The sequence below is a fragment of the Ptychodera flava genome, chromosome 6 (assembly GCF_041260155.1).
Source record: "Ptychodera flava strain L36383 chromosome 6, AS_Pfla_20210202, whole genome shotgun sequence".
In the NCBI taxonomy this organism is placed as follows: Eukaryota; Metazoa; Hemichordata; class Enteropneusta; family Ptychoderidae; genus Ptychodera; species Ptychodera flava.
The window spans coordinates 20,790,256-20,818,171 of record NC_091933.1 but is presented as its reverse complement, the minus strand read 5'-3'; the positions used below and the strand labels follow the sequence as shown (position 1 = coordinate 20,818,171).

Genomic DNA, 27,916 nt, shown 5'->3' with positions numbered 1-27,916 from the left:
AAAGTCAATAATACTTCAAAACACATACTTCATATGCTGGAAAGGGGCATTTATTTATTCAAAGAGGCACACACATAACATGCATTCTGAATTACAATGCACATCAAAGTATAGTACATTTAATAGTATACACAACAGTAACAAATATGACAACGATGTACATCAAGAATCAATTGAGAAAGAAAGATGATTATTTGAAGAATATTGGAGTCTTTAAAGATGCAGAGCTTACCCATGCCCAAACCTGAGAATTGCATACCGGTACATACATACTTACTTACTTACTTACAAATATAAAATGTGCACGGCACATTTAAAATTATCCAATTTCTTGATAAGCGATGATTCACGGTTTCAGCAACTGTGGCTGAATGCAAAGTTGTTGACTTCAAGAGTCAACAAGTAACAATACTGAGAAAAATCTTGGATTAATTAAGTATTTAAATGGTGACACCTGTCAAGCCCTGGACTTCTACCAATTATTTACTTGCGACAACATGAATTAATAGCTTTGAAAAAGAGCTTCTTTTTAAAGGAAATCGTATACCAAAAATAAAATCCCAGAGTTCTACTGTGACACGCTGACTATTTGGCTATTTAACAAAACAGATCTGTACAAAATGAAATACATAATAATCACTTTTAGATGTTTATTCTGATGGGATTTAAGTAGTTAATATTTTCTTCTACGTTAAGAAATTCAAAGCACTGAATCACTGAATGTCAGGATTTAGCAAGTATGTACAAAGAATGTGACTGCATGTGCATGAGACTGACAGAAATCCGGCAAATTTACTTTGTCAACAGAGTGGAGCACTCGTTAAATGAAAGTGAAAAGTTACTAGGTGGCTGTATTGGCAGTGACCAGAACCCTTAGCATTCTTCCTCTTATTTTTTTGAACTGCACTACAATTAGCTGAAATCATTTCCACATCTTTCTGAATACTGTGGAATCTGAGAGAAATAGACAGACAAGATTCTGAATCTCAATTAAACTCTACGGAGGTTGGTACTGAGATGTGAAAAAACAGATGGAGCTTGAAAGCTACATTACCAAATATTGATAATATTTTCAGCTGAATCTACACTGAATCAGACTCTGATTTGAACCAAGGCTCTCATACATTATGATTTATATTTTCAATCTATTTATCTATTTAACTGCCGCAATTTCTGAAAAAAAAAATCAGTACGTCATTCTTCAGAAGTTATCTGATTGACCTAACTTGTCTGTACGAAAATTTGCCTCAAATTTGCAAAATGTTTTCTTGTGAGCAAGTTCATTAAAGTTTCCACAACGGCAACGCTGCAATACTTTGGTCTTTTCATGGGGTATTCCAAAGAGAGATGAAACCAACAAACACTGGTATTCTACCTGACTGCAAGATACATTTTGTGAAAACTGTGTTTTCACATGGAAACTTCTCGTGTCAATCTGCTAGATACTGCTTTAGAAATATACCGGTAACAATTACAATTGGTAAAACTTACTGGAGGGACGAATAATTTAATTACACTAAATATGCAACAGTGGTAAGTATTGTCTATTCAGAAAAACATTTCTTGGACGCATGACCCATTTGAAATGGATCAATATGTTTGAACACTTCCAAACGATGAGAGCCATGCCACTTGTAGAACACAAATGCAACTACAGTGTACTACCTATAAAAAATTATCCCTGTTCTTTGACAATTCTAGCATGGTTGGCATGGTTACTCCATGCTGTTGATGGTATGACTCAAAACTTGGATGGTAGTCAACTGATGGAGCCTGAAGTGAAATAACGGCATGTGACTGAATCTCCGGAGGAACAAATGTACTTTGCAATGGCCATGCACTTTTACCACAAATTAAACTACCGTTATCACACTGAATTTGTCGCCTATTTTCCAAATGAAAATATGACAAATCTAACACAGGAGTTTGAAATCCTGGTCTGGCCCATGGTCTGATGTAACAGTCACAATAGAAAACCTTGCTTTTTTTTTTGAATGACTGACGCATGCCACACTTTGAACGATTATTATTTACAGCCTCTGATTCTGATCATGTCCAACAGCGTAACCTGTGACCTTGTCCTCACAGTACTTCCATGTACCTTATTGGAGCTGACCATTCAGTGTTATTTTGACCATGTCACGAGGGTATCATGTGACCTTTGACCTTGCATGGGGAGGGAGTTCACAAAGCAACTTTTACAACATACTGTACATGTACGTACAATGCATGTTGTATCTTTCAACAACCTCATCAAAAATCAACGAGACAGAAGACAGCGTACAAGTACAAATTCAAACTTATCTAAATATTTCTCAGCTAATATAAGCTCGCCGTGGAATTTTAAAACCTTAAACTAAAACGTCCTTATCAATGAATATTAACACTTCTTTCATAAGTACTTTATATAATTGTAAAATACACAGCGCAAACTAGAAATATAACATTTTGATCAAAATGTACAAATAATGACACTGTCTTGATGAATATACACGACTCTTTCAAATAAAATTTCTCTGATTTCCATGAAAACATTTGAAAAAAGATGGTATTGTACAGCAGGCATTTATCCAGTGATGATGGATGGTACAAATTTCTCATATTTATTCAGTTCTGATGCTGTATCATCCAAAGACTGTTTCTTCACAAAACTTCAACTGCCAAATTTTACCAGCAAAGATATCAAACTTGTCTTTTCCCATGAGTTCCGTAAGACGAGGCTGGAAGAGAAAACAGTTATCATGAAAAGTCAATTGGTCATTCATATGGACCTGTACAGTATTGTTGTTTTTGGAAACTATTTTTTCCCTTGTAATCCCTAGTGCCGGTTAACCCGGTGACCCCTAATTCCCTGTAAACAGGTCTACAATCACAATTGATTACAATGGGTTGGGCTAAACCTTGGCAGTGAAAGGGTTTAACTTGACATTTTTATGAATAAAGAAGTGGTTTACCCTATGAACTCTAGCCCCCTGGTAACCTATGACATCATGTGAAGATTCTTATCTGAGCTGGGTGGTAAGAGGTTAGTTGGATGAAACAAATTCAATATTTTTTAAAATTATTTTTACAGAAGGCAGTTGTACAAAATGTAACCTCATTTCCAGCTGCAGAGGACCACATCTCAAAGCAAAGGACAAGCATGAAGTGTGGTGATTAAATTGTTCTTAAAAAATAATTTAACTAAGGACACTAAATAACGAATTTATCAGTTTCACCATGCAAAACAAAAAGGAAATAATGACATTACAAAGAAGTGAATTTTTCTTTGAATTCTGACATGGAAACATAGTCAGTAGAATTGGTCTTGTGAAACAATGAAACGATTGAAAATGTCAACAAGTCTTCTCCCATTTCTTTCTGTTGACCCTTTTCACCCCATTTTTCTATGGTATGGTCCAAAGTTGTGACAGAAAACAGTACGGTTGTATCATACAGTAGACCCTCGAAAAAACGGGACAGGCAACTCCGATAGAGAACAAAGGGTCTATGGGATTAGCAGCCTGCGATCCTACTTGGAATAATTAAGAGGTGTTAATGGGTCTGGGACGGAATGAAACTGGACCCGATCGACTGCACAACGTCCGGTTCATAGACATGTGCATGCGGGTATACGGTAATAATGTTTTCGGATTACAAGTTATTTCGGATTACCCGCAAGTCCATTTTTAGAAATAAAAGTGTTACAACTATTTCGAGAAGAATTCGTCAAAATGGTTTTAAAGTACTTTTTACATATTGGTAGCGAGATTCGATGCAACTAGAAGTCTGCAGGGAGTCAATATGTTGCTGTAAAGTGACAAAGTTTCGAATAGAAATCTGAAACACATACCGCTGCAGTTCCAGACTTAACAGCAGTTGACATCACAGAGTTGTTTACATTCCGCAATCGTCCGTGTATCTCCGAATTTTCCCTCGTTTTTGCAGTTTTTTAACCGTCGGAATATTTTCTGTGCGAGGAGTGCTCCATGATTCGGTAAAGTATGTATGTTAACTACTGAAATGTTGTTGTTTGAAAACTCTGAACGGCCAAATTTACGAGGACAGCGCTCAGCTTTGTGTAAATGCATGTCTACCTTACCGCTTCTGACTCCATCAACCGATGGATAGTCCCGATTTATCGCAAAGTTTCTCCTGACAGCGAAAGTCAGTGTTACAAATGTATTTTCTAGTACTTTGCGGATGTAAACTTTGGTGTTTCTTTAGGCTAAAACAGTACCAAAATGTTAGAGGTCGTGTATTTGAGCTCCGATGGAGTAGTCATTTTTTGTGTTCCCTGATTTTCGTCAAATGTTGCGTGACAGATGAAATAAAGGTCAGATTTTCGTTTCACAGGACTGGGGAAGTGTAAACCTGTCTAAATTGTAAATGTTTGTTGTTATCGGAGATTTTTATGGTAGGGAATGTAATCTTATATTGTCGATATCTAGCAAGAGTTTTCTGTAGCGTCTATGGCTAAATGTGTACTGTTCTTATCGTCTGTTTTTTTCCCGTTGGCTTCGGCTTGAATCCAAAATGTGATCTTCATCGTTACCAGAACATTCACCATGACTAGTATCAAAAAACCCTCAAAATTCTGTGTGTCATTACTCGGAACGTGCCATGCAAGAGCAAAGTGTACATATTCAGAACGTCAGTTTGATCGTTAATGAGATTCAGTGTTAAGTACGAAGTATTGTTGTCGGGGACCGCTTGGCAAATATACTTTAATGTATTCCAAGATAGATCGCACAAAGAAACCTCAGCAGTTGCCTGTCCCGTTTTTCTCGACAGTCTATGGTTGTATCAAACTTGGGAGGTGAAATCGTAAAACGTCAAACTATCCTACCGGTACAGTTAGCAATAAAGGCTGAAGTGAAGACTTTACATAGAATGTGATTTCTTTTGAGCCTACCTCAACGTCAGTACCATCTACTTCTTCCATTATTTCATAGGCCGTCTTCAAGACGTCGATGCCGACACCTTTGATAATGTCTCTCCTCAGTGCGGCAATTCTGTCCATGAGTCGTCCACAGGTTGTAAGTGACATGTTTCCTGTTGAAAGTAGGTGTACAATGCATGAGATGTCTGAGACCATAAATCTACAGCATCTCTCATCCATCAAAATGTCAACAAATCTGAATGGTGATTTTTGTCATTATAGAATAACAGCTGGCAGTACAATTTAGCCAAACTGACCCCTTGACAAATCCTTTGTTGATGAGGTTGTTGTGTTCATGGTGACCACCAATGGCTACCTTTTTTTATTGTGGAACAGCAGAAATCTGTACAGACTGTTGGGGTCCCTATAACCCTTTTCCTGCCAGACAGTATCACTTCCCCATCAGCCAACTCAGTGAAAAGCGGTATTGAGCCAAAACCATACGTATTTCCACCCATTTGGCTTGGTCTGTTCCAACAGCTTAAGTCCATAAAAATCATGTTTACAGTATCTATGATGATCCACAATTATCAGTAAAGCTTTTCGCATGCTTGGCTTCATTAAGCGGAGTTGTAATACTTTTTCCAATATCAACTCCCTCAATTCACTGTACATAGTTTATATAAGAAGCATTTTGGAATATGCGTCTGTAGTGTGGTCTCCTTGGCAAAAACAACAACAGGATAATATAGAACGAGTACAAATGAAATTCATTAAGTTTCTTTGCTTCAAAACTAATCACCCTTACAACAGTAATAATTATGAAGAGTTGTGTCAGCATTTTAACCTTTCACCTCTATATCATCGGAGACGATTTTTAGATACAATATTTTTATATAAATGTGTAAATAATATGTATGACTGTCCCCTTATTGTTTCTGGTATTACTTATAATGCCCCCAGAAAACTACTAGAACTCGCACAGTCTTTAGACTTCAGTTAGCAAACTCAATGTTTTAAGTACTCCGCTTTACAAAGATGTATGAGCACTTTAAGGTAGAACGCACCTCGGGGACAGACATTCGGACTCTCAAACTTTTTTAGAGTTCTCTTCTGATATACCACATGTGGGGGTTCATTTTAAAGCTCTTGGTGAAAGAAAACTTTTCACCGGCTTAGTTTTTTGAAATTCGAAAATTTTTATTTTTCGCCATAGAGTTAACACAGGGATGGCGGCCATTTTGAATTTCCAATATCGGTAAATCTTGGGTTATTTGTTTCTCTAGTAGCAAAATTTGCACGGTGACCCCCTATTTTTATTCTTGATTTGAAAGAGAATGATTAAAGATTCCTTGAGGAAAGTTAGAGCAAAGTTTAAGTCTTTCACTTTCGAGGTGCATATTACCTTAAATGAACTGTGCACTTCAAACCCCGCTATTGACATTTTTTCATTTTACGGAAGTTTTAGACGCTTGGTAAAACTGTCATGTTTAAATTTGTAGACTTTTTTGTTTGTTTTTCATTTCGCTTACTTTTATAATGTTCTGTACTGTGGGTTGTATATTTGTATTTTTAAATTTCTGTATTTTTAAACTTTATGTTTTTTGGAGCCTGTAAATGGGACTTGTTCCCGTTGATCTTCCTTGAAATAAATAAATAAATGATTTCAGGGGCCTTCAAATGGTCAATTTTTTGTAAAAATGCACCAAATGGGACGAATTGTGCTCACTAGTTTTGACGAGCTTGACCTGATGCTGAAATATGAACTTGGCTGGAAAAGGGTTAAATTTAACAATTGATATGAAAGACAGAATTACAAGATATTTCCATGGTGGTAACCTTAAGATTTTGATACATGGACACTTGAGCGTTATGTGTAAAATGACCAAAAAACAATTTAAAATTCTCACCAATCCCTTTTGGAGCTCTTGGTGCTGCTGCCTCAATTTCGATGAACTTATCACTCTCACTGGACGCCGATTTGTTATTCTTATTTGGCAGTTCAGCAAGCAATTGTTTTAGGTCCGTTTTTACCTCTGGTGGATCAGGGGGTGAGTATGACGGTGGTGCCGACGCAACGGGGCCATCCGGTGAGTCCTTGTCATCAAAGTTTGGTATGTCTTCCATCTTCAAGGTGGTTTCCAGCATCTTGGAAAACCTCTTCATCTCTTTTTCCTCCCTGAAGGAACACAGAGACAATCAACAGACAGAAGACATGTTGAACTGACTGTGCAGTATACATTGGTAGGCCAATTGCTCACTGGCACTCAATTGTAAAGAGCTTCCAAAAGAAGTGGATCTTCAAGTAAAGCTGTAAGGAAGAATGCATCCGGCAACAGACATTTGGACTCTAAAATTTTTATAATTCTTTTCTGATCTACCATTTGTGGGGGCTCATTTTAAAACTCTCTGCGTAAGAAAAATTTTCGCTTTAGTTTTTCGGAAAATCAAAAATCTTATTTTTCCCTATAGAGTCACAGGTGTTTGCAGCATTGTGTTGGATAGTCAATTGAAGGCCAGAGATCGAAGTATGAGGCTAAAGGCCAAACCTCTCAGTAGTATAAAGAATAGGAGGTTTGACACAACATATTGGCAAGAAATCCAAAACCAACACAATAAAACATTTGCCCTCAAAAATGTAACAGTGTACAGTCGAAAATACCTTCAGAAGTTAAAATCTTTACTCTGGTAGCTGCATTTGACTGATACATGCAAAATTCATATGAAAATTCACTGTCAGGCAATTCTCTGCATTCACTTTGCCAGTCCAAAATAGGGGATCATTCAAGAACAACGAATAATGGGAGTGAAAATACATATCTCCATGGCAGAAATAGTTCGTGTGGGATGTTTGGATGAAGGAAGACTTTCACTGTGACACTGGACTAAAATCTGTGACTTTTAATTGGTCCTCTACTTTTGCACATTGGGATACGAGGTGCAAATTTGAAACTTCACAGCATTTTCCCAAAATGAAATCACAACTACCTCTCCTCTCCTTTCTTTTGATCTGATTCTTCTTCGTCCGTTGATGAACTGTCTTGACTGTTGATACGATTTTTGGCTTTCTCTGCAACAACTTCATTCTCCTCTTTGTCCTTGTGTCTCTCTTGCTGTTCTTTGCTTTCAAAGATGACCACTTTTTTCTGTCAACGAATAAATATAAACGTAAAATTCCCAATCAATGCTCCGGCTTCTGTTCAGAAATTTTTTTGACCATCCGTCAAGGACAAGTACGAAAGCTACATTTCATACAATTGCCCAACCCTCCACCATGCTGGCTAGCTGGCCATCGCTATGCAAATGGCCCATGATCTTGGTCTGTTGACATTGACACACTCACCAATCACTCTTTCTAAACATATTTTACTCTACATTACTCATCATATCGTAAATTACAGAAAATGAAGTAATTCTAAATAAACGATCTTTTGGTATAAATATGATACATGTATACTACTAGTTAAAGATGGTCGTTGTATGGTTGAACTTGTACACATTTAGAACCAGGAATTTTACATTTATTTTGATCTAAGGCTGATTCTCCCTTTTCAAAAGTGACCCTGTCAACTTGCTTATCCCACAGATGTATATCAGATATTCACGAAATTCTTTTTTCAAAACAGATCAACTTTTCATAGTGCGCAAACTGTTTACTTAACTACCTTTTCTGTTGCTGTCTGAGGATCAGACTTCACACGGTGAACTTGATTCTTGGAGGATTTGGGAGTTGGACCGTCGGTGACATTGGTAGATGATGAGGTTGGAGTAGACGACTTTGATGCCTGCCGTCGCTCAACAACAGCTGAGTAGAGAAAATGAGGTATTGTCAGCAATTGATGTAGATTATTGATACAAAATTCACCACTGACAGAATGATTATGACGTAAGATGTTCCTTTGATATATTCACTTGTATTCCAGTAGGATTGGTCAATACATGTATAGTGGTGTTAGTTGCTCAGGTACTTGATTACTGAAAATTTGCATATATCCATATTCATGAGCATTCATATTTGGAAAGGGAAGCATTTCAACCATGTTTACTTACAGAACAGTGCAATGAGGTAGTTTTGAAGGCATCATGTTTTCAAGTCGAAAATCGAGGATTGACTAAATATGAAAACTTGTAGCAAAAATCCTTTCATACAACCTCATGGTAATTTTCAGTGCAAGTCTTCATATGACATAATTTATGAGAAAACCCCAAATGGTTGACAATGTGTGTCGTGTCGGCAGAAGCTTGTGATGGTTGCTTGGTCCATGGGAGTGGAAATAAGAAGTGAAAACCCTGCTGAGGAGGGAAGTGATCGTGAAAATAAAATTGACATTCAGAGAGAAAGAGAGTGAGATAGTCCAGATACTGACCCGAGGTGAATCCATCTCCTGAAATGATTAGCGGCATAGCAGAGACATGCGGGATTGGAAAATGAATGGTACACAAAAAAAAACAGCCTTGGTGAGTTATTGTGTTAGTGGTAACTTTGCAGAAGATTGCCTTATGCTTGGAAATAAAAGATGTTGGGTATGGAAAACAATTGAAATTAATGCACAAAACTGTCATGTGTAGTTGATTAAGTTTTGTTTTCAAGAAAAACAAACACTGTGGGTGAAGGTAAAGGTGATTGCAATGTTGTGATAAAATGTTAGTGGGTTGAAATTTCACTGCATCCGTGTGTTAAGTCTGGTTAAGGTAGAACGTGCCTCGGGGACAGATATTTGGAGACTCAAATCTCTACAATTCTTTTCTGATCTACCACTTGTAACGGCTCATTTTTCAGCTCATGGAAAAAAAAAATTTTCATCGTCTCAGTTTTTCGAAAATCTGAAGTTTAATTTTCCCCCATAGACTTAACACAGGGATGGCGGCCATTTTGAATTTCAAATATCGCAAAATGTTGGACAATTTGTTTCACTAGTTCAAAACTTTGCACGGTGACCCCAAATTTTTATTGCTAATTTGTTAAGATTGAAAGTTTCACTTAGGAAAGTTTGAGCAAAAGTTTAAGTCTTTCACTTTCGAGGCGCATACTACCTTAAGAAGACAAAGATACAACAAAAAGACCATATCTGTAGCTTCATGTAAATTTTACAATTACGACAAATACCAGTATTTAGTTGAGCAAAGAGGACTATGTCTTGTTTGCAATGAAATTTCTAACCATTCTTTCTGAGAGTATTCCTATGTTAAGGGTGAAATATCAACAAATTTACGGGAAAAATGGTATGAATACTGTTACATGTACATGCACTGTACTTTCAAGCACATTAGCATTACTAAATGTTAGTTCACTCTTGTGCATAGTAACTACATGTATTAGTACACAACACACTCACCAAAATTTTGAAATTAAGAATGAGTACAGACACATTACCAAAAGATGTTATTGGAAATTATTATCAGTCACTCGTTATTGATTAACTGCTAATTGTATTACTACACTACTTTGCTATTGTTATTTTGGGCAACTGTAAAGATCAATTGAGATTCATGGGTAGGGGTGGGTAAGATGGAAGGAGGGATGGAGGGAGGGGACTAGGAAATGATGATGCACCATGGGACCTGACTGTGAGTTGTCATTCTAAATCATCACACCGGTGGCATCACTATCTTACGATCTCACCTGGTAAACTTCTAGGTGTTTTGCCCTGTTCTTGAGATTCGCGTAGTCTTCTCCTTGCTCTGGCTGATGAATTTGCTGATTTTCTCTGAAACCAAAATCAATAAAACAGAAGTAAGGTAAGAGATAACTGATCACGGACAGTACAAACTCTCCTCTGACAGACAAGATGTCACATCTCTGCTAGTCAATTTCATTGCAACTAGGAATTTCTTCTTTTCAACTTTTTCATACATATCATGAGCAATATTCCAACCTCAGGACAACTTTTGTACATCATTTTTATATAGTAAACTGTTGGGAATCAATAAGACTCTGATATCCATCTTATTTCACAAATTAATCTATTGACATACAGTTTTTGTACACACTTGCTTGAAAACATGTTCAATCTAAAAGTGACTGATGTTTAACCATATTGTTTACACAAGCTACATTACAATATTCCCAAAATATCATCATTTTGAAAGCTTTCTTTTTATCAACACATTAAGGCATCATGCTTTTCAACAAATACTCTCCCAACAATGATATCAGCTCAAAATAAGTAAGCTATAGGAACATTGAAAGTTATGTTGTATAAACAAATTGACCAATATATTATTATTTTCTGTGACTTAGCATTATTGAAGTCACACATTTTCATAAGGATCATACTGGCACTCTTGTACTTTTCGAAAGAAAACATTCAGATCGGAATTAACTCATTTCTGAAGGACATATTTCTGGAGCCAGGGCTTACCATCTGATCCATGGATGCTGATGGTGTGTGGAGATCTTCCTTTGAGCTTGACACTGAGCTACTTGAACTTGTGACTTTGTCCTTGGAGTCTGCATAACTAGACTTCTTGACAGCTGATGAGGAGCTTCTGGTTGGTGTTTCTCCCTTTGAAGGGGGTGGTGGTAGAGGGCGCCCTCTGTTGGCCGACCTAGGCTGCAATGACAGAAATTTCATTCAGTAGGTTTTGTGACACTGCAATGGTATCATATCGATGGATTTAGGCCAAATTATGCAGACAAAGGCATCACAAACTGTAAAAAAAATCTAATTAGAGGTTTTACGGTTTTGCCATCTGAAAGTCCGTTGTTAGAAGTACATTTTCAGTGGAAAAAATTACATGTAGTGTTACATTTCTGTGCAATGTCTACTGTTTGCAAATACTTGCAGCGGGTTTTACATTTCCTGGACTAGTAACCTTAACTTTGGCACAAAGAGTGTGCAAAAAATCAAGCGTACACTAGACCTCCATTTTTATGCATGTGCTATGTATGCAGTGTTTGTGAAATCATGGTCCAGTAAATAGCTGAAGCTGTGACTACACCAGTCGGAAGGAAAATGAATGAATGGCTAATTTAAAACAAGGCAGCGTGAAAGTAGCAAATGCAAAATACTGACCATTGACATCTCTGTGTCCTTTGTGAGAAGCATGCAAAGAACAAATGTGACTGGTTAGAAAACTGTGTGTGGCAGACAAGTATGAAGTCAAACCCTCGGGTCAAACCATACACTCAATCCGCAGATAAAGAAGGACGAAATACAACAAGACCACACCAACTTTGGAAGACATCATCAAACTAACATTCAGGTAAATTCCCAGGGAGCTATATAACTCTAATACTAAAATGATTCATTGCACAAGATTTTGCTTCATCATTCCTTAAAAGGTCTTTGGGATTTATTTTTCAGAGATTTACTATTACCCCTTCCCCAGTGTGCTTTATCGACTGAAAGACATACTATAACGCCTTCTCTACTGTGCTTTGTTGATTGTTGTAATATCAACTAGGCATGTATCATCAATGATTATTTTTGATCATTTTATGAAATACAAAAATTTATCTTCAAATATATGATGCTCTTCACTGTATTTGCAATTGCATTCGATGACCTTGAACTCCCAAATAGTCTTAATGCTGTTGAGGTTTGCTTTGGGCTACATAGCGACTATGAGTGCAAAAAGAATATTCACGATATCACACTTGGCCACATGCAGCCTGCCCTCTGAGTTACCATCGATCAATCACACACACTTTTCTTTGAGAGACAAAAATTATTTGTATTGAACAAGTGCAGGGCTAGCACTCAATAGAAAATGTCTATTTATAATTTATTCAATCCAGAAGGAGGGAAGAAATCTTGAGTGTGGTGTATGAGTAAAGATGTCAGTGGAACAGATCAGGGATTTGTCAGGCTGCCAGTGTTTCATACTGACCACACAGACCTGTACATCCATCTCCTGTCAGGTGGCGTGGTGTGCAAAATATAAACATAAAAAGAAAGATACAGTGAAAACAGGATGTCAGGGATGGTGAGATATTCATTTTGCCCTTTTCACTGTCATGTCCCTCTACATACAAGCTGGGAGATGGTTGGTTTAAACAGTTTCAGTGGCCTTCCTGTGTATACAATGTACTACCCTGTGGAAAGCGATGTGTGTGCAATGGGTCCAAATGATGACTGTGAAAAAGTCAAGTGTGTGGTGTATTGTGATCACTGGTGCAGACAGGGATGACAAAAGTCTAATAAATGTAGTAAAAGTTACAAACAATATTCAATTAAGCATCTTTGCATGATAAGGCCTCCTTTGTGAAGACTTTCGCAGAGTGTTACAGGAAAGTAGTCGTCTGTAACAAGATCAGTGGCATTGCATTCTGGTAGATGTAAGTTACATATGTAAATTTCTTTGAAACAAGATTATGATTATTCTATTTCAACTAATTTTTATTTATAAAATCTATCAAAACTTGAGATTGAAAGTAAGGCAAATCCTAAGGATACAAAACTTGTACCTCAAGCACCAGCACTTGGTGGTCAGTGAGTGGCCAAAAGCCCCTGAGCTGTATTGCCATCCTTGGGAAAGCAATTTTTTGTCATATTATATGCAGCTAAAATTAAACAAGCAAACTGACATATACGTCCCTCACATACCATCAATGAGCATAACAGTTGTCGTCAAAATATAAATATGAAAGAGGTTGTCTGCCTGACCCTTGTGTGATTGAATTTTATAAGACATGAGTGGGTTGGGTGGGGGAGGGGGCAGCATTAGCATATAACATCTCTTACCCTTTCAATAGGAATAGCTGATCCCGATGAGCCAGCCTCTCCAGAGGGATCCCTGGCTGACTTGGCCTTTCTCTTCGCCACAGCAACCTTGACCCCGCCTTTACTGGGTTCAACTGCCGGCCTTGGTTGTTCTGTCTTAGAGGGCGCACTTCTCTTGGGTTCGACTTTGGGCGTCACTGATTTGGGTGACTTGGGCTTTTCCACCAGAGGCTGCTTCGCCCTTTGGCTGTTGGTTTTAGCTGCTGCCTCCCTCTCCTGTGGAGTTCACGAAAAAGAACATGCAAATATTGCCTGATACATTTCTTCATTCAAACACTTCAACTCTGATGAACTACTGTGACTGATGCATGCTGATTCTTCATTGCTATTACTAAGTTTTTCTGGCAGTTTTGAGGCTTATTTAAAATTATAATGGGCAAAGTCAACACTCTTTGTGGTGATAATTGATCCTAAATTTTAGGAAAAAATTTCTTGATACACATGTACATCACTAGTTTACATTGAGTAAGTCTGCTGCACTACATTGAAATCCTTACACACTGAATCAGTTTGACATGACATGAGTCTGACGAATAAACTCTGCCTTCGATAGAAACTTTAATACTCTAAATTACTGAAATGAAGATATCGACGATTTGATCTTACAACAAATCACACAGCTGGTTACTTGTAATCAGGAAAATGAAATGTATTTTTTAGCTCCCTTTTGTCTGAGTGCATTTGATTGTGTACTGAATCAATTCAAGAATGCTTTTCATGATATGAAATTCAACATGTCAAATTTTTCACTTCAAGAAAAATGTCATCTTCACCAGTTTTTTCATTCAAGATATGATTACATGTCATTGGAAACAAAAAAATATTCACATCTAACCACACCATTGAAAGCAATATGATGATGACACAGCCTGGAGTTGCCATCAGCTCGATCACTGTAGAAAAGAAATGCTTTTTACTACCTTAGCTGTAGAGACTTCTGGGATAGCTTCCAACTCAGGACTGATGTCTAACTTCTCATCACCAGGCACTGATGGCTTGGAAATTTCTTTCTTCTGCTCAGGCGGCAGCTCATAGATGTCAGATCTGGCCGACGACGGCCTGGCACGGTCTCCACTGCCGGATGAGGGACGCCTTTCTTGACCAGATGAGCTCGGTCGCCTAGGTAACAAACAAAGTTTGAAATTGTAAAAGACACAGATTGTGTTTACCAAGGTTTTAATATCCCTAAATGTAGTCCTATTAGTGTTGTTATTAAACTGATCACAACATAAGGGACTACATTCCAGACTTTCATATTTCATTACAAAAGAAAAATCCTAACTCCAAATTGTTTTAAAGCACTGATGTCCACAACAAACTGCCCTCTCTGTTAAAACATAACCCTACATGATTCAAATTACATGAAGTTACCGATGTATATGTACATAAAAGTCCATAGATATAAAGGAGGAATCCAAGGCTATAAGCAAATAATGGACGAGTAAGAATTCCAAAAAAAGGGACATCTCCAGTGACTCACACCTTACCACATCCAATATGCACATACAAACACACATACAGTACACGAAATATACATACTCAAACCCCCCCCCCCCACACACACACGTTATTACTTTTCCTTACCTCTGTCTAGTACCCTCTAAGAACATTGCAATGTGTTTCTTGATGAATGGATTTCGGAGAATTCTTGATACACTGGGTCTCCTCTCAGGATTCTGTTGCAGCATTGCCTTGATTAGATCTGTCAGCTCTTGACTGTACATCCTAGGCATTGCTGGCATCTAACAAAGGGAAAAAACAATAATACATCAATATTTCATGGTGTACATAACCTTCCTGTGCCTCTGTCAAGGTGATACACTATCAGGTAATGAAATTTACTTCAATCACAAAAAGAACCTGGTATTGTGAATTTCCATACAAAGAATACAATTGAAACAAAGTATGTTTAATTTACGTCTATTGATGTAGGAAAAATATGTAATTGAGGCGCATATGACAACGTCTTGTCTACACAATATCTCTCTGACGTCATAACAAAACATTGTGTGTGGTGTGTGAAGCAGCTTCCATACTAGAATGATTTAGTCTCTTGTATGTGTGTTACAATACCAGAATGGTACTCCATGTATTTTAGCTTTCCTACATACCTGTTGATAAGTTGTATTCAGTTATCATAAGCAGATAATGTACATGTACTAGTTGGATTATACTGTATGACGCTTCAAGTTCTCATAAGTTAGCACTCTCGTTTTGATGATTGAAAAAATGAATAGTGGAAAAGTAAGCTGTATCTTAGGTAATGATCCAGTATAAGCACAAATGTTGTACTCTACATAGTAGTTGACATTTCGCTCAGATACCTACCGGTACATACCAAGTATAACCGTATAGTCAAACCTGTCACAGCGGTCACCCTTACAGAGCAGTCTCCTCATAGTGGTCACCTTGTGGCAGTCCCATAACTTTTTACATGTTTAAGACCCTCAACAGAAGAGTCACCTGTCTTATGTGGTCAGTGGCCACACGTTATTGCTCCACTTTGGGACTAAACCTGTGTATAATGATCAGCATAACCATAGACCCTAGTTTTTCTCTAGGGTCTATGGTATAACTGACTCTGAAATGACCTCTGTCGACAAATTTTCAGACCGAAAGCAAGAAATGAGTCCATTTTGACCAATTTTTATAGACGCATCACAATTTTTGTTTCAGAAATTAAATGCATATATCATGATTTTCTGAGTTTTCTGATACTGAATTTTATCATTACTATTATCTTTTCCTAAATTCACCACTTAGCACACCACCTACACTGAAAGTAACACCACACACACACCCTCTATAGAAATGCCATGTCCATACAGCAGCCATTTTCCCTTGGTCCCTTGTGTGACAACTATACACAGGTTTGACGGTACATGTATGTACCAGTATGATGAAGGTTACACATTAAGCGGCAGCATCCTGATTATTTGCTTTGCTATGGTACTACACCCATGTCTAATAGGAGAAATCAAGTTAGTTTGACAGTCACTTTACATGTAAGTCTGCTGTATCTTACCTTTCCTCTGAGTATCTTGTAAACTAAGGAGTTCATGTCTCTTGCATTGAATGCATGTTTCAAAGTTGACATCTCATACACGCAGCAACCTAATGCCCACACATCAGACTGTGGATCAACAAAAGGAAAAGACAGATACAAATAAATTTGCAGGTTAAACTAAAGGTCCAGACATACATGTAAGTTTTACGACAGAATTTTTACCACAGAATCTGCTTCTCTGCAATCATAAAAAGAGAAAATTGTGGGGTACTTTTTTCCACACTGGCATTGGTTCAGTCATTTGTGAAAACAAAACTGTAAAACAGTCGTTCCAGTGTAACAATAGAAGTAGCTCTGCTGACTTTTATCAACGAGGCGTATTTTTATGTACGTGGTTTTGTCATTATAAAAGACAAATTTCTTTCATCCTACTCTAAGTTTAATGGTAATATCGGTTCTTTCACCTCTATTTAAAGGTGCAGTTTTCTCAGCTTCATCCTGAACAAATTGATTAATTGAACACAACTTTAAGGTAGGGGACATACAGTCAGACTTTCAAATTTCTGTAACTCTTTTCTGATCTACCACTCTTGGGGGCCCATTTTAAAGCTTTTGAAGAAAGATTAAACTTTCACCAGCTTAGTTATCCGAAAATCCAAATCTCATTTTATCCCCTATAGAGTTAACATAAGAATGGAGGCCATTTTGAATTTCAAATATCGTAAAATGTTGGGTAATTTGTTTTGCCTGTTCCAAACTTTGCACAGTGACCCCTGATTTTTATTGTTGATTTGATAAGGGAATGGTTGAATGTTTCATTTAGGAAAGTTTGAGCAAGAGTTTGTCTTTCACTTTCGAGGCACATACTACCTTAAAAATCAGTAGAAAGGACAACATCCTGTTAATAGCCAATAGTCAAGGGCTGCTGCTGTAACAAAGTTACTTTCCTAATTATAACCATAATGCACTCAAAACACAAAAAATACACAATCCAGCTTTCTTTCTTCAAATCCTTCCCTAGCAGTAAAGAAGATACATGCACCAATTTCTCTATAAAATGACTCATTATATATCTATCTGTGTACATAAGAAAACCAATTTGTAAATCCAAATATTCAAATCTTCAATAAACAAAGTAATTTCCTCAGCAATTACTTGAGACTATGGAATGGTTCTCTTGTGTAAATACTACAGAGCTGAAACCATGATAACTCTAATGTTAAAGCTCAGTGTACAGTTCCTTGGGATGTGGGAAGCAATACTTCCAGAGCCTTCGTGGTTGAATGAGATATTTGTGACCCAAGGGCATTCCATTTTTCCAACAAATCTTTCACTGTTGTTACCTGCATTGTTACGTGATGTAAGATTTCTAGATGTAGACTGTAGGTTTTAAAACCAAATCTATGTCTATGCAAATTTTAATTTTATTCTCCCTATGATTCTTTCTTCAATTTTTTTTCCCTTTATTTTTTCTTTTTTTCATATGTAGGAAACTGTACTGTAGGACAGTGTAGACATTGTGGTAATGATTCTTTCATGTCAAAGCCTCCATTTTTCAGTGGCCTGGATGATTATTAACCTTAACTAATTTAACCCTTCCACTGCCAAATTGTGGTACAACCCAGACATTTTCTATGGCCGGATGGACCTTTACACAGGAATTCAGGGGTGTAAAAAGTAAAGGAATAAATCTTTTCCTATGTCATCTGACATGTCACAAAGCTAAAGTTACTGTTCACTTTTATGTGTTAAATTGGAATTAAACATGAAATACGGAGAGGGAATATCAGATTTATTTCTGTGGACACAGCCACTTGAAGACACTGCAATTTATCAATACCTGACTGCCAACAGTCAACATTAATGGGTGGCAATGGTGTTTCCATAGATACGACCCCAAACGTAGTCACAAAGGTCATTTGAAGCAACGGAATGCGAGCACTGGTATGCGCTAGGGCATTTAAGGTCAATATTGCTTAGTTAGGCAATTCAGCCATACAAGTTACTGATAACTTAAATCATGTTGGTAAGATCGGAGGGAAACAAGTACAATACAATCTTCTGTCGATTTGCTCAGCTATTTTGAACATTTTCTCAAAATACGAACACTCTTACCGGTAATAAAATGACTGTGAGTAATGCGTTTGGGCATCTTAACTGTGAAGAATTTCCTAAAAATATTAAATTAAATCTTGATTGTTCCTCAAATTCTTTTAAATTTTACAGTTGATAATTAATGTTGGACACCAGAAGGAAATAATTTGATAAAATTCAACTGAAAAATCTGCATGTAATGTAACAGACAAGTGTGCAAAATTCTGGCATTATTTTTGTCGATTTGTTTTGATCTAAAATGGTTTACTGTTGGTTCTGTTAGGTGAAATACGCTGAAATATGAGTTGACAAGGCAGATATATGAAATATGAAATATGAGTTGACATACATGTATGCAGAATGAAGTAACAATATGTCATATACATGTATGACAAATTCGCGCCAATGAAATTTTCACATTTTGGTCTCTGTTCTACCTTGAGAAAAGTGTGGGACCTCTGTGTTTCTCATAGCTTTAATAGTTCTCTTTGTGCTAAAAATAATGTCTAACATGAAAATGAGTCAACAGAGAACTTTCAAACATTGTCAATAAGGAAAATGCATTCATTCACAATTGTCATAGGATATGAAAATATGAATAGGATATGAAAATAGTTTACTGTATTTGTACCTTGCAAGAATTGGTGACATAACAAACTCTCAAAATTGAAAACCTCTGCTTCACAACATTCTGACAGGACTGAACATTCCTGCATTTTGAGGACTAACAAGGTTAAAGTTTAACAATAGCACTGACATGCTCAGTGCCTGACAGCTTGCTACTCACCTTGTGATTATAAGGCTTGTTAGAAAACAGTTCTGGACTCATGTAGTACGGTGTGCCTATAAGTGTGGTGGCCATGTCATTGTGACCATCAAGGACCTTGGCAATGCCAAGGTCACCTACTTTGATTATCTTACTCTTTGTAAGGAAAATATTCTGTGTCTTCAAGTCTCTGTGGAGGATATTCCTCTCATGCATGTACTGAAATTAGACGAAAAAAAATGTGAATTAGTAATACACAAAAAGCACAATGGATTATGTTACATGTAAGTTGTCAAGGTATATACTATTCAAATGAGAAGGCCAAAATATTGGCATATAGGATTGTAATGTGTCTTTATAACAATTACTTCAAAAAAGTGTTAAGATCTAGACTTACAATGTATGTACATGTACAGTACATGAACTTAACTGTGGTCACAGAAAAAAGGAAATATATTAAAAAAATTTCTTTTCCCTTTATTTATCATATTGCAGAACATAGTGTGGTACAGAAGAGTTTCTCAAAAAATATTTTTGTGTGCTACATACATGTACCACATATTAATACTATTACAATATTTCAACTATAACATTGTACCATGGGTCCTGCCACGCGTGACAATTGGTAGGAACTTGACAAACAAAGAAAATTGTCAAATAGAATAAGTTTTCCTCTGCACTTGACAGGGTAACTGCACTTGACAGGGTAAATGTATACTCGTCAGTTAACCACTACATGTATTTGTGGGAACATGGATTTCCCTTTTTTCACTGCTTTCACAACACAATCAGTGGCAAGCACCTCAGTTCAACATTCATGCATTGTGCCAATCAGCTGTACATCCACAGTGTAGACGGCTGTGTTCACGGCCCGTTTGCTGACACTCGCTATAGTACAGAGATACATTACATACTGACTTGTGAAGAGAGTCAATAAGCCTAAGCATGGGTGCATACATATCTCTGTCGAATGGAGTAGAGTTTTATTCAGAAAATCAATCCAGACCTTGTCAGCCTGTATACATGAAATTTTATACATGCTTTTGAGTCTCAAGTACATGATCTCAGAGTACATATAGGTCTTGTAATGTTCTGCCCACACAAAGCATGAATGTATGTGATACCAATAAGGTTACTTGTAATGAACTGCAATGAACTGTATCATGTGTAAGCATCTCTGTATGTATACATGTGTATCCAAACTACGATTTAGATTAGCTATTAGTAGTATTGGTTACATCAACTTTGATATTTATAATGGAGTCTGACTATGTGCAGCGCATAATGCCAGCAAGGTGTGTTTACTTGTCATGGCTGATAACAAAACTATTCACCTGCTCTGTGCTCATTCATTATAACATTTAGACTGGCATACAATGATCCTCTGGAAAACACAATACCTGCTTTTGTGTGTATACTATTTGATGTCAAAATGACCTCTTGACCCGCCTGTACTGGAAAGCATGGATGTACATTATGAACAGTGTATGCCGTAACCTTCTCTCCCAGGAATGTCTGAATTATTTTATTTCATCATATTTCATTTACCAAATTCCTACATTTCCACTGAAATTACATATACATGTATATAAATGAAGGAATCACAGAATCCCATACAAATCTTCTGATCCTTCACAGACTGTTGACAAGTTTTCACTGAATACAAATGGTACAGACGAGTCGAGTAAACACAAAAAGTACATGAATGTTTAACCCTTTCACCGCCATTGTATGGCGCAAACCTATTGTTATCAGAGGTGATTGTGGACTTGCACACAGAGAATTGGGGGTGAACAGGTTAATCATATCCCCAGACTGAGGATGAATTTTGTTTGTACATTTGTAATGCAACTACTGCTTCCAACGACTGTGCATCTGCTCATATAGTACAGGTACAGCATACATGGAATTTTAATTCAAAATTGACTATCTTGTTTAACCCTTCCACCCCCAGTTCCCTGTATACAGATCCAACTTTACCATAGAAAACAATGGATTTGGGACAAACCATGGTGGTGAAAGGGTTAAATGGGGATAGATGGAAGCCATACAACAATGCTGAATTGCATATTTTCAGGCAGAGTGCACCTCAGGGACAAGTATTTGGACTCACAAACTTTTACAATTCTTTTCTGATCTACCACTTGTGGGGGTTTGTGTTAAAGCTCTTGGTGTAAGAAAACTTTTCACTGTCTTAGTTTTTCAGAAATTGGAAACTTCCATTTTCATTCCATAGAGTAAACACAGGGATGGCGGCCATTTTGAATTTCAAATATCAGTAAATCTTGGGTATAAATTTGTTTCTGTTAGTGTAGTACCAAAATTTGCACGGAGATCCCCGATTTTTTCATTTCAAACTTATGACAGTAAGTACAAACACACAACAGCAAATGTACCAAAATGTACCAACCAACACGCCCCATCCTCACCCCTCATTCACGAGTACATACGTGGACCAAAGCACAATTATGTTCCAAAGATATGTTATTCTCATTATTTTGGTTTCTGACATTTTGAACAACAGATTTTGCTACAACACCAATCGTTCACTCTACGTCAAAGCTGGACTTGTTCACACAGAATCAATCATTGGTCTAACAACACAGGTTTCTCCATTTGTTTTTATTATTCCAGGTGAACGATGAGACGAAGCCAGGTTGATGAATAATTCTGAGCAATAGGCTCTGTCCCTGAGGGATTGATGCAATTAGCTGGGATGAAATATCAAGATTGTAATCTGGTTAGTACATGTCTGGCATTGAGATTCTGAAGGTGATGTCTTCAATATATTTGTCCATCAAGAGATGAGATCTCCAAACGAAAGCACATTTAAGGAGGAAGAGAAAGTCTCTGACCAGACTGAGAGCATTATCACAAGATAATTGACATGTATTTCACTTCTACACAACTGGACCTATACAACTTAATATTCTGAGGGATGTATATAGGAGGGATATTGAGCACATCCACTTTGATTATGATAGTCCTACAAACAATCAGAATGGGGCCTTTGATTTAGTTTTCTGATATACCTCACCATTCCTTCACTCCAGATGCCCCCAATCATCCAACTTCAGTATTTATTCTACCATGGTCAATGTTCTCTAAGCACTAGCTACACCACAATAAAGTGGCATCTGGATATAAAATGATATTGGTTCTTTAACTAATGCACTGGCTTTGTCTTTGTTCTACAATACGGTTTTTACCATTTCTGAATTGTACATATAAAGAGTCACCATTTGCAGTATCCCCCCCACCCCCACCCCCGTTTAGAAATATCTTTGTGATTTTGTCCATAAGAAATTGGCATTTACTTGCAAAACCAGAACTTCCATTAGCCAAACCTGTGATTCAATATAATGGTCTCACGAAATGATACAAGCAAACATCATCTGTACTTGTGCGTTTGTTATTGAAATCCACCTTTAACGCTGATTCTAATCAATTTCTACCTACGTTCAATCTTTAACATATTTCTGCTGTCAGTCACTGTTTGTGTTAAACTGATGAAAATTTCCACTGAAGACTCTCGAACTGTAACTTGTAAGGCACGCCAAAATATACTTTGACATTTCTCTGCATCCAACAGATTTGCACTGGTTACAGAGGGTCATATACAGTAAAGCAGTTTGAATAAAAGTTGCCAGTGAATGAGAGATGAGGGACAGTCAGCACTATAGTGAAACTTTGCATCAAAAATTTGGTCACCTAAGGACAGATGTCCTCCCAAAACTTGATTTTTATCACACACTCTTCTTTGGCAAATGGGTAGTCACAACATTGATGTACAGTATTTCACAAACACCAAGATTTCTTGTTTGTGTGTGATTGTTTTAGTTAACCATGGACATATAGATCACCAATACTATAGGGACTATATCCCTACACCCTTGGAAAAGGAATCTACTGTGTAGCATCAACAAGGTGAAAAATATAAATACAAAGGGATGGGCACCAGAATGGGCAGCCAGTTTTAGCAACAGATGCATCATGTACATGCATCTGTTGCTCAAACTGGCTGTAGTGCTAGACTTTGAACCGATAACCATCTAAAGAAAATTTGAAACAAACAACCAGTATAAGTCATAGAAATTAACTCAATACAAAGAGTGCGCAGTACGAAGTATTTGAAACTCAAGGAGGTGTTAAAGACTTCAATTTACATAATCCAATACAAATTGAAAATGACAGTCAGAAAGCTTGTTGTAAATCGAAAACAGATGAAAGTATTTAGATCACGATTCAGTCATACATGTACTTGTAATACACCTTGGTCCAAATGGAATCTCTCAAGCCGGAGATACAATAATTAATCAGATAAATTCTACATGTACTGTTATCAGATGTCAATTCTCTGCTTAGGTTAACTTGTAGCATAGACAGACTTCTGCTCAACCATCTATGGTTGTTACAAACTTTATATCATTTCCTTGAAATCCACATTGCCTTTCCAAAGTTACATTACAGGAAAAGTTCTATCATCAACATGTTTGTGTGATACCTGCCGGTTTTCATACTGCACTTTGTCTGTTCTGCATTTTACTACAGACAACACCTGGTGAAGCAACATTACATGGTCTGTTCTGCATTTTGCTACATACAACACCTGGTGAAGCCAACATTACTTGGTCTGTTCTGCATTTTGATGACACTTGATTGATTCTCAACACACCTGATTCTCAACACACCTGGAGTTACCTACAAGTAGCACTTGTTTTCCATTTTATCAGGGTCAACACCTGGGCATTACACACATACAACGGTGAATCTCACCTGCAAAGCCATGGCTATTTGAACAAACCATTCCACCACTTGCTTCTCTTCAAGAGCTTTGGTTTTCTGTTCTTTCAGCTTAGTGTACAGATCACCGCCATCGCAGTAACCCATTGCAATGTATAGGAAACCATCGTCGGTTTCAAAAGAGTCTTTGTAAGAAACAATGTTCGGGTGCTTGAGTTTGGAAAGCAGTTTCGCCTCCAGTTCAGCGGCCTTTCTCTCCCTCTTGGAGGCATTCTGTAAATCCATTCTTTTCAAGACATACTGCGCAAGGAAAGAGAAAAAAGATGCTGGCATGACAAACTGGTAATCATAATACCAGGAAAAAATTATGAGGAATACAGTTCAACGCTACACACAGGATTGAGGTAAATTATTTATCAAAGTTAGAAATTTCAGAACTGTTACACATAGATGTATGGTATACTTCTCGGCTAAAACCTTTATCAGAAAGTCACTTTAAACAGATTCTAAAACCCTGGTAGCTGTACATGTACAAGGATAAAAGTAGAACAGAATGACCTAGATACCATACATGTACACTGTATGCACAAATATGCAGAAAGTGATCATTTGTTGTAAAGAAATTAATTAACAGCCCCAGCCTCACACGGTTGAGAAAATGTCTATTTTTACATTTATAATTTGCAGAGTGAAATGATTATATCAGTTATACATGTACCACTGCAAGATCAGGTTGTCTATGACTTCATTATGCAGAATCAAAATTAAGTAAAATAATATCTGACCAACATGATAATGATTTTGAGTTTTGCTGAAATAGAAATTATTTGACACAGCAAGAGAACAATTTGGTTTTCTGGCAGGCGTCTTTCCCTACATCATGTGTTGCATTATCAATGACAAAATAATTTCACGATTATTTTTTAAACTGGGAATGCGTGTGTGGATCACTCACAACAACTAATAGAATACAAAGAGCAGTGAATGTATTTCACACTTGTGTGACGTAATTTCTGTTATCATTGTACCATTCTGTAGCACTCAAAAATTGAAAAGCAATGTTTAGAATTGAATTAGATGTAGCTGTATATGTACATGTATGAGATAACTTTCTGCTCAATCCAAGATTACTATAACCCCATGGAACAGGACAAAGGGCAATTGAAATAAGTGACCAAGGGGAAAACTGTCTGCCACAGGTGAGTATGTTATGCATTTAATCGGCATAAAAGGAAGAAAAAATATTTTATTCAAATGTTTAATGTAACACAAAATACCTCTAATAATATTTTGTGTATCAAATATCATTAAATGAGAAATTTCATGCAGCTTTTGTGACAAAAACAATAAATCAGGGGCCAACTGAAGGTTCTGTTATTCCTTCACAAGGACAAACACCTGTTAATGGCATTTTTCTATATTGAATGAACGCTTTGCTTGGAATCGGGGATAAGGTTGGACTGCAAATTAAGACCAAGGATTGTACAATATACAACTATATTGTACAGTGAATTTATTATACACGACTGCTCAATATTACAGCTGTCAGTAGGATAACATATGGCTAGCAGTAGCCTTACGGTAAATAACCAGTATGAAAATTTACAATATGGTGTTGTTTGCGATGGAATGATTAAATTGCAATTCATAGATTCTGGCACCACGAGACATATGATGTGAAATCACTGTGTGGAGAGACAGATGAAAAATGGATCTTTTGTCCTCAGTTATACTCAAAGGTAAAATTTTCAATCTTGTTTATTTTTGTTGTTGCTGTTTCTCTTTTTTGTTTTCATTTTTTGTTCCAATGAGGAAAGCATTTTGAAAGGTAATTTGTAGTACATGCTCGACTATACATGTAGTTTCAATACTGAACGCCACACAGTGTACTCTACTAGAAGCAACATCTAAAATCATTCCTTTGTAATTTTATATTACACATAAATACTGTATGCAAAATGCAATTGCTATAATAAAGCTCTGTGTATTTGGGTGAATGGTGCTCTTTGCGGTAACTTGCTGTATCTAAGATTAACAAACATTCCGTTTTGAAGATCACACTACATCATACATTTATGATCAATGCTATTATAATCTTTTCTTCCAGTAAATCTTCAGATCAAATTGAAATATAAATTGCTGTCCCTCCATATTGTCTGAGTGCTGCAAGACATGTGGTGCAGGTGACATAATGTAAATGTATCAATAAATCCTACAACTACATATGAGTTTCCTGTGATTTATATCTATAATTGAAAGTGACTACTCTGTTGCCATGGCAATGGGACTATTCACTGGGTGGGTTCCACTTGGCGTATGAGTCACATGTCCTAGTCAATGTGTCATATGCTTAGATGGGGTTCGATTTATTAATTACAACAACCATTACCAATGTACCAGGAAGCAGTCACACAAAATATATTATTTGCTTGTTCTACTCTGCAGAACTTCTTAGGTTTTGACAATGTCACGTGTGTATGCTTACTTAGACTGTGATGTACGTCTAATTCTGTTTTTTAAACTATGACACAAACAGAAACAATAGCACCACATTTATTGGAGTTCAGCCAACTGTTTCATTCAGTTGTTGCCTCGGTGCATTTTTATTTTTATTATGCACTGTTGTCAAAGCCTAGGCAGGGCTTCTGCTCAATATTTTACACTTACAAATTTAAAAATCTCACCGCTCTAATGGAGAATTAATGCAACATTACGTCAAGACCAGGTACAAGGTTTGCAAGTTATATCTTGTGTCAGGCGTTATCCCCACCCAACCGTACATGTGCATTACACCATTGCAACAGCACCGTACTCTCATGAGGGCGTTTCAAACCAATGCTCCCAGTAGATATATTGCTGTGTTGTCTTGAACAACAACAACATTAATTGCATACTACATCGTGTACCTATTTTCGGCATTAATAACAATATCATTCTTACGTTTATCTGTTCTGAAAGACAGACTGAAGTCGATGGCAAAGTAGAGAGTGCTTCTTATGTATTATTTACACATTATAATACCAGACAATTGCCTTCGGGAGTTGACAAGGTGAACCAATTGTTTGTGTTTGTTTGTACACCAACGACTGTTTACTATTACATTAATATATACATGTACAATAAGCACTTGTCTTTTCAGGAGGCAGTATATTCCGTCTGGTGACGATAACTCCCGAGAGTACTTGTGATATGTGCACAATGAATGGGCTTATCCCGTGTGTGTCGGATAAAAGTCGATATTTCGGTTATGGCTGCAGCTTATTTACCTGTTTCCTGTCTTTCTTGTGTTTCACAAGCCAGACTTCGCCGTAGCTACCCTTTCCGACTACTCGGAGTTTGTCGTAGTCGTTCATAGACGTCATCTTGCTTCGCGTTGATTGCAGCTGCCGATGTAGGCGATGACTGTTTCGAGGGAGACCCTCTGTTCTGGCTGGGGACAACACAACACTCCGGTCGCCAGTGCTATTGATTTCAACACGCCGATCGCAACACTGGCAACACCTTTGCTGAAGTCCTAGTCCTGGGCGTTATGAGAGAGTACGTCAGCTGGATCTTGAGTGCTAGCATGGAATACTACACCAACTGGACATTCATGCAACGCGATGAGCAATGCATTACATGATATCACACCCGCCGTGCAAACCAAGCAGGGTGGTCGCAATGCACACACCATCGGTAACCAGTCACTGCAAAGAAATTCAATATGGCGGCTTGTTGTA

General features: G+C 37.2%; 1 protein-coding gene across 6 annotated transcripts; it reads right to left on the bottom strand.

The window, feature by feature from the left end:
• Window positions 1-34: 34 nt before the first annotated feature.
• LOC139135122 (serine/threonine-protein kinase Nek4-like) lies at window positions 35-27,916 on the bottom strand. 6 transcript variants are annotated; one of them, XM_070702369.1, is made up of 17 exons: window positions 27,464-27,916; window positions 24,231-24,497; window positions 19,476-19,673; window positions 16,613-16,720; window positions 15,172-15,329; window positions 14,508-14,706; window positions 13,549-13,803; window positions 12,695-12,718; window positions 11,878-11,895; window positions 11,224-11,415; window positions 10,485-10,569; window positions 9,229-9,246; window positions 8,527-8,666; window positions 7,850-8,007; window positions 6,772-7,040; window positions 4,895-5,034; window positions 35-2,720 (listed from the first exon to the last, which is right to left on the bottom strand). In XM_070702369.1, exons 1-17 carry the CDS (start codon window positions 27,557-27,559, stop codon window positions 2,625-2,627), a joined length of 2,421 nt encoding a protein of 806 aa, XP_070558470.1. In that variant the 5' UTR covers window positions 27,560-27,916; the 3' UTR covers window positions 35-2,624. The 6 variants fall into 6 exon arrangements, with proteins under 6 accessions (XP_070558470.1, XP_070558471.1, XP_070558472.1 ...); XM_070702370.1 differs by having other exon boundaries at window positions 12,704-12,718; XM_070702371.1 differs by lacking the exon at window positions 9,229-9,246.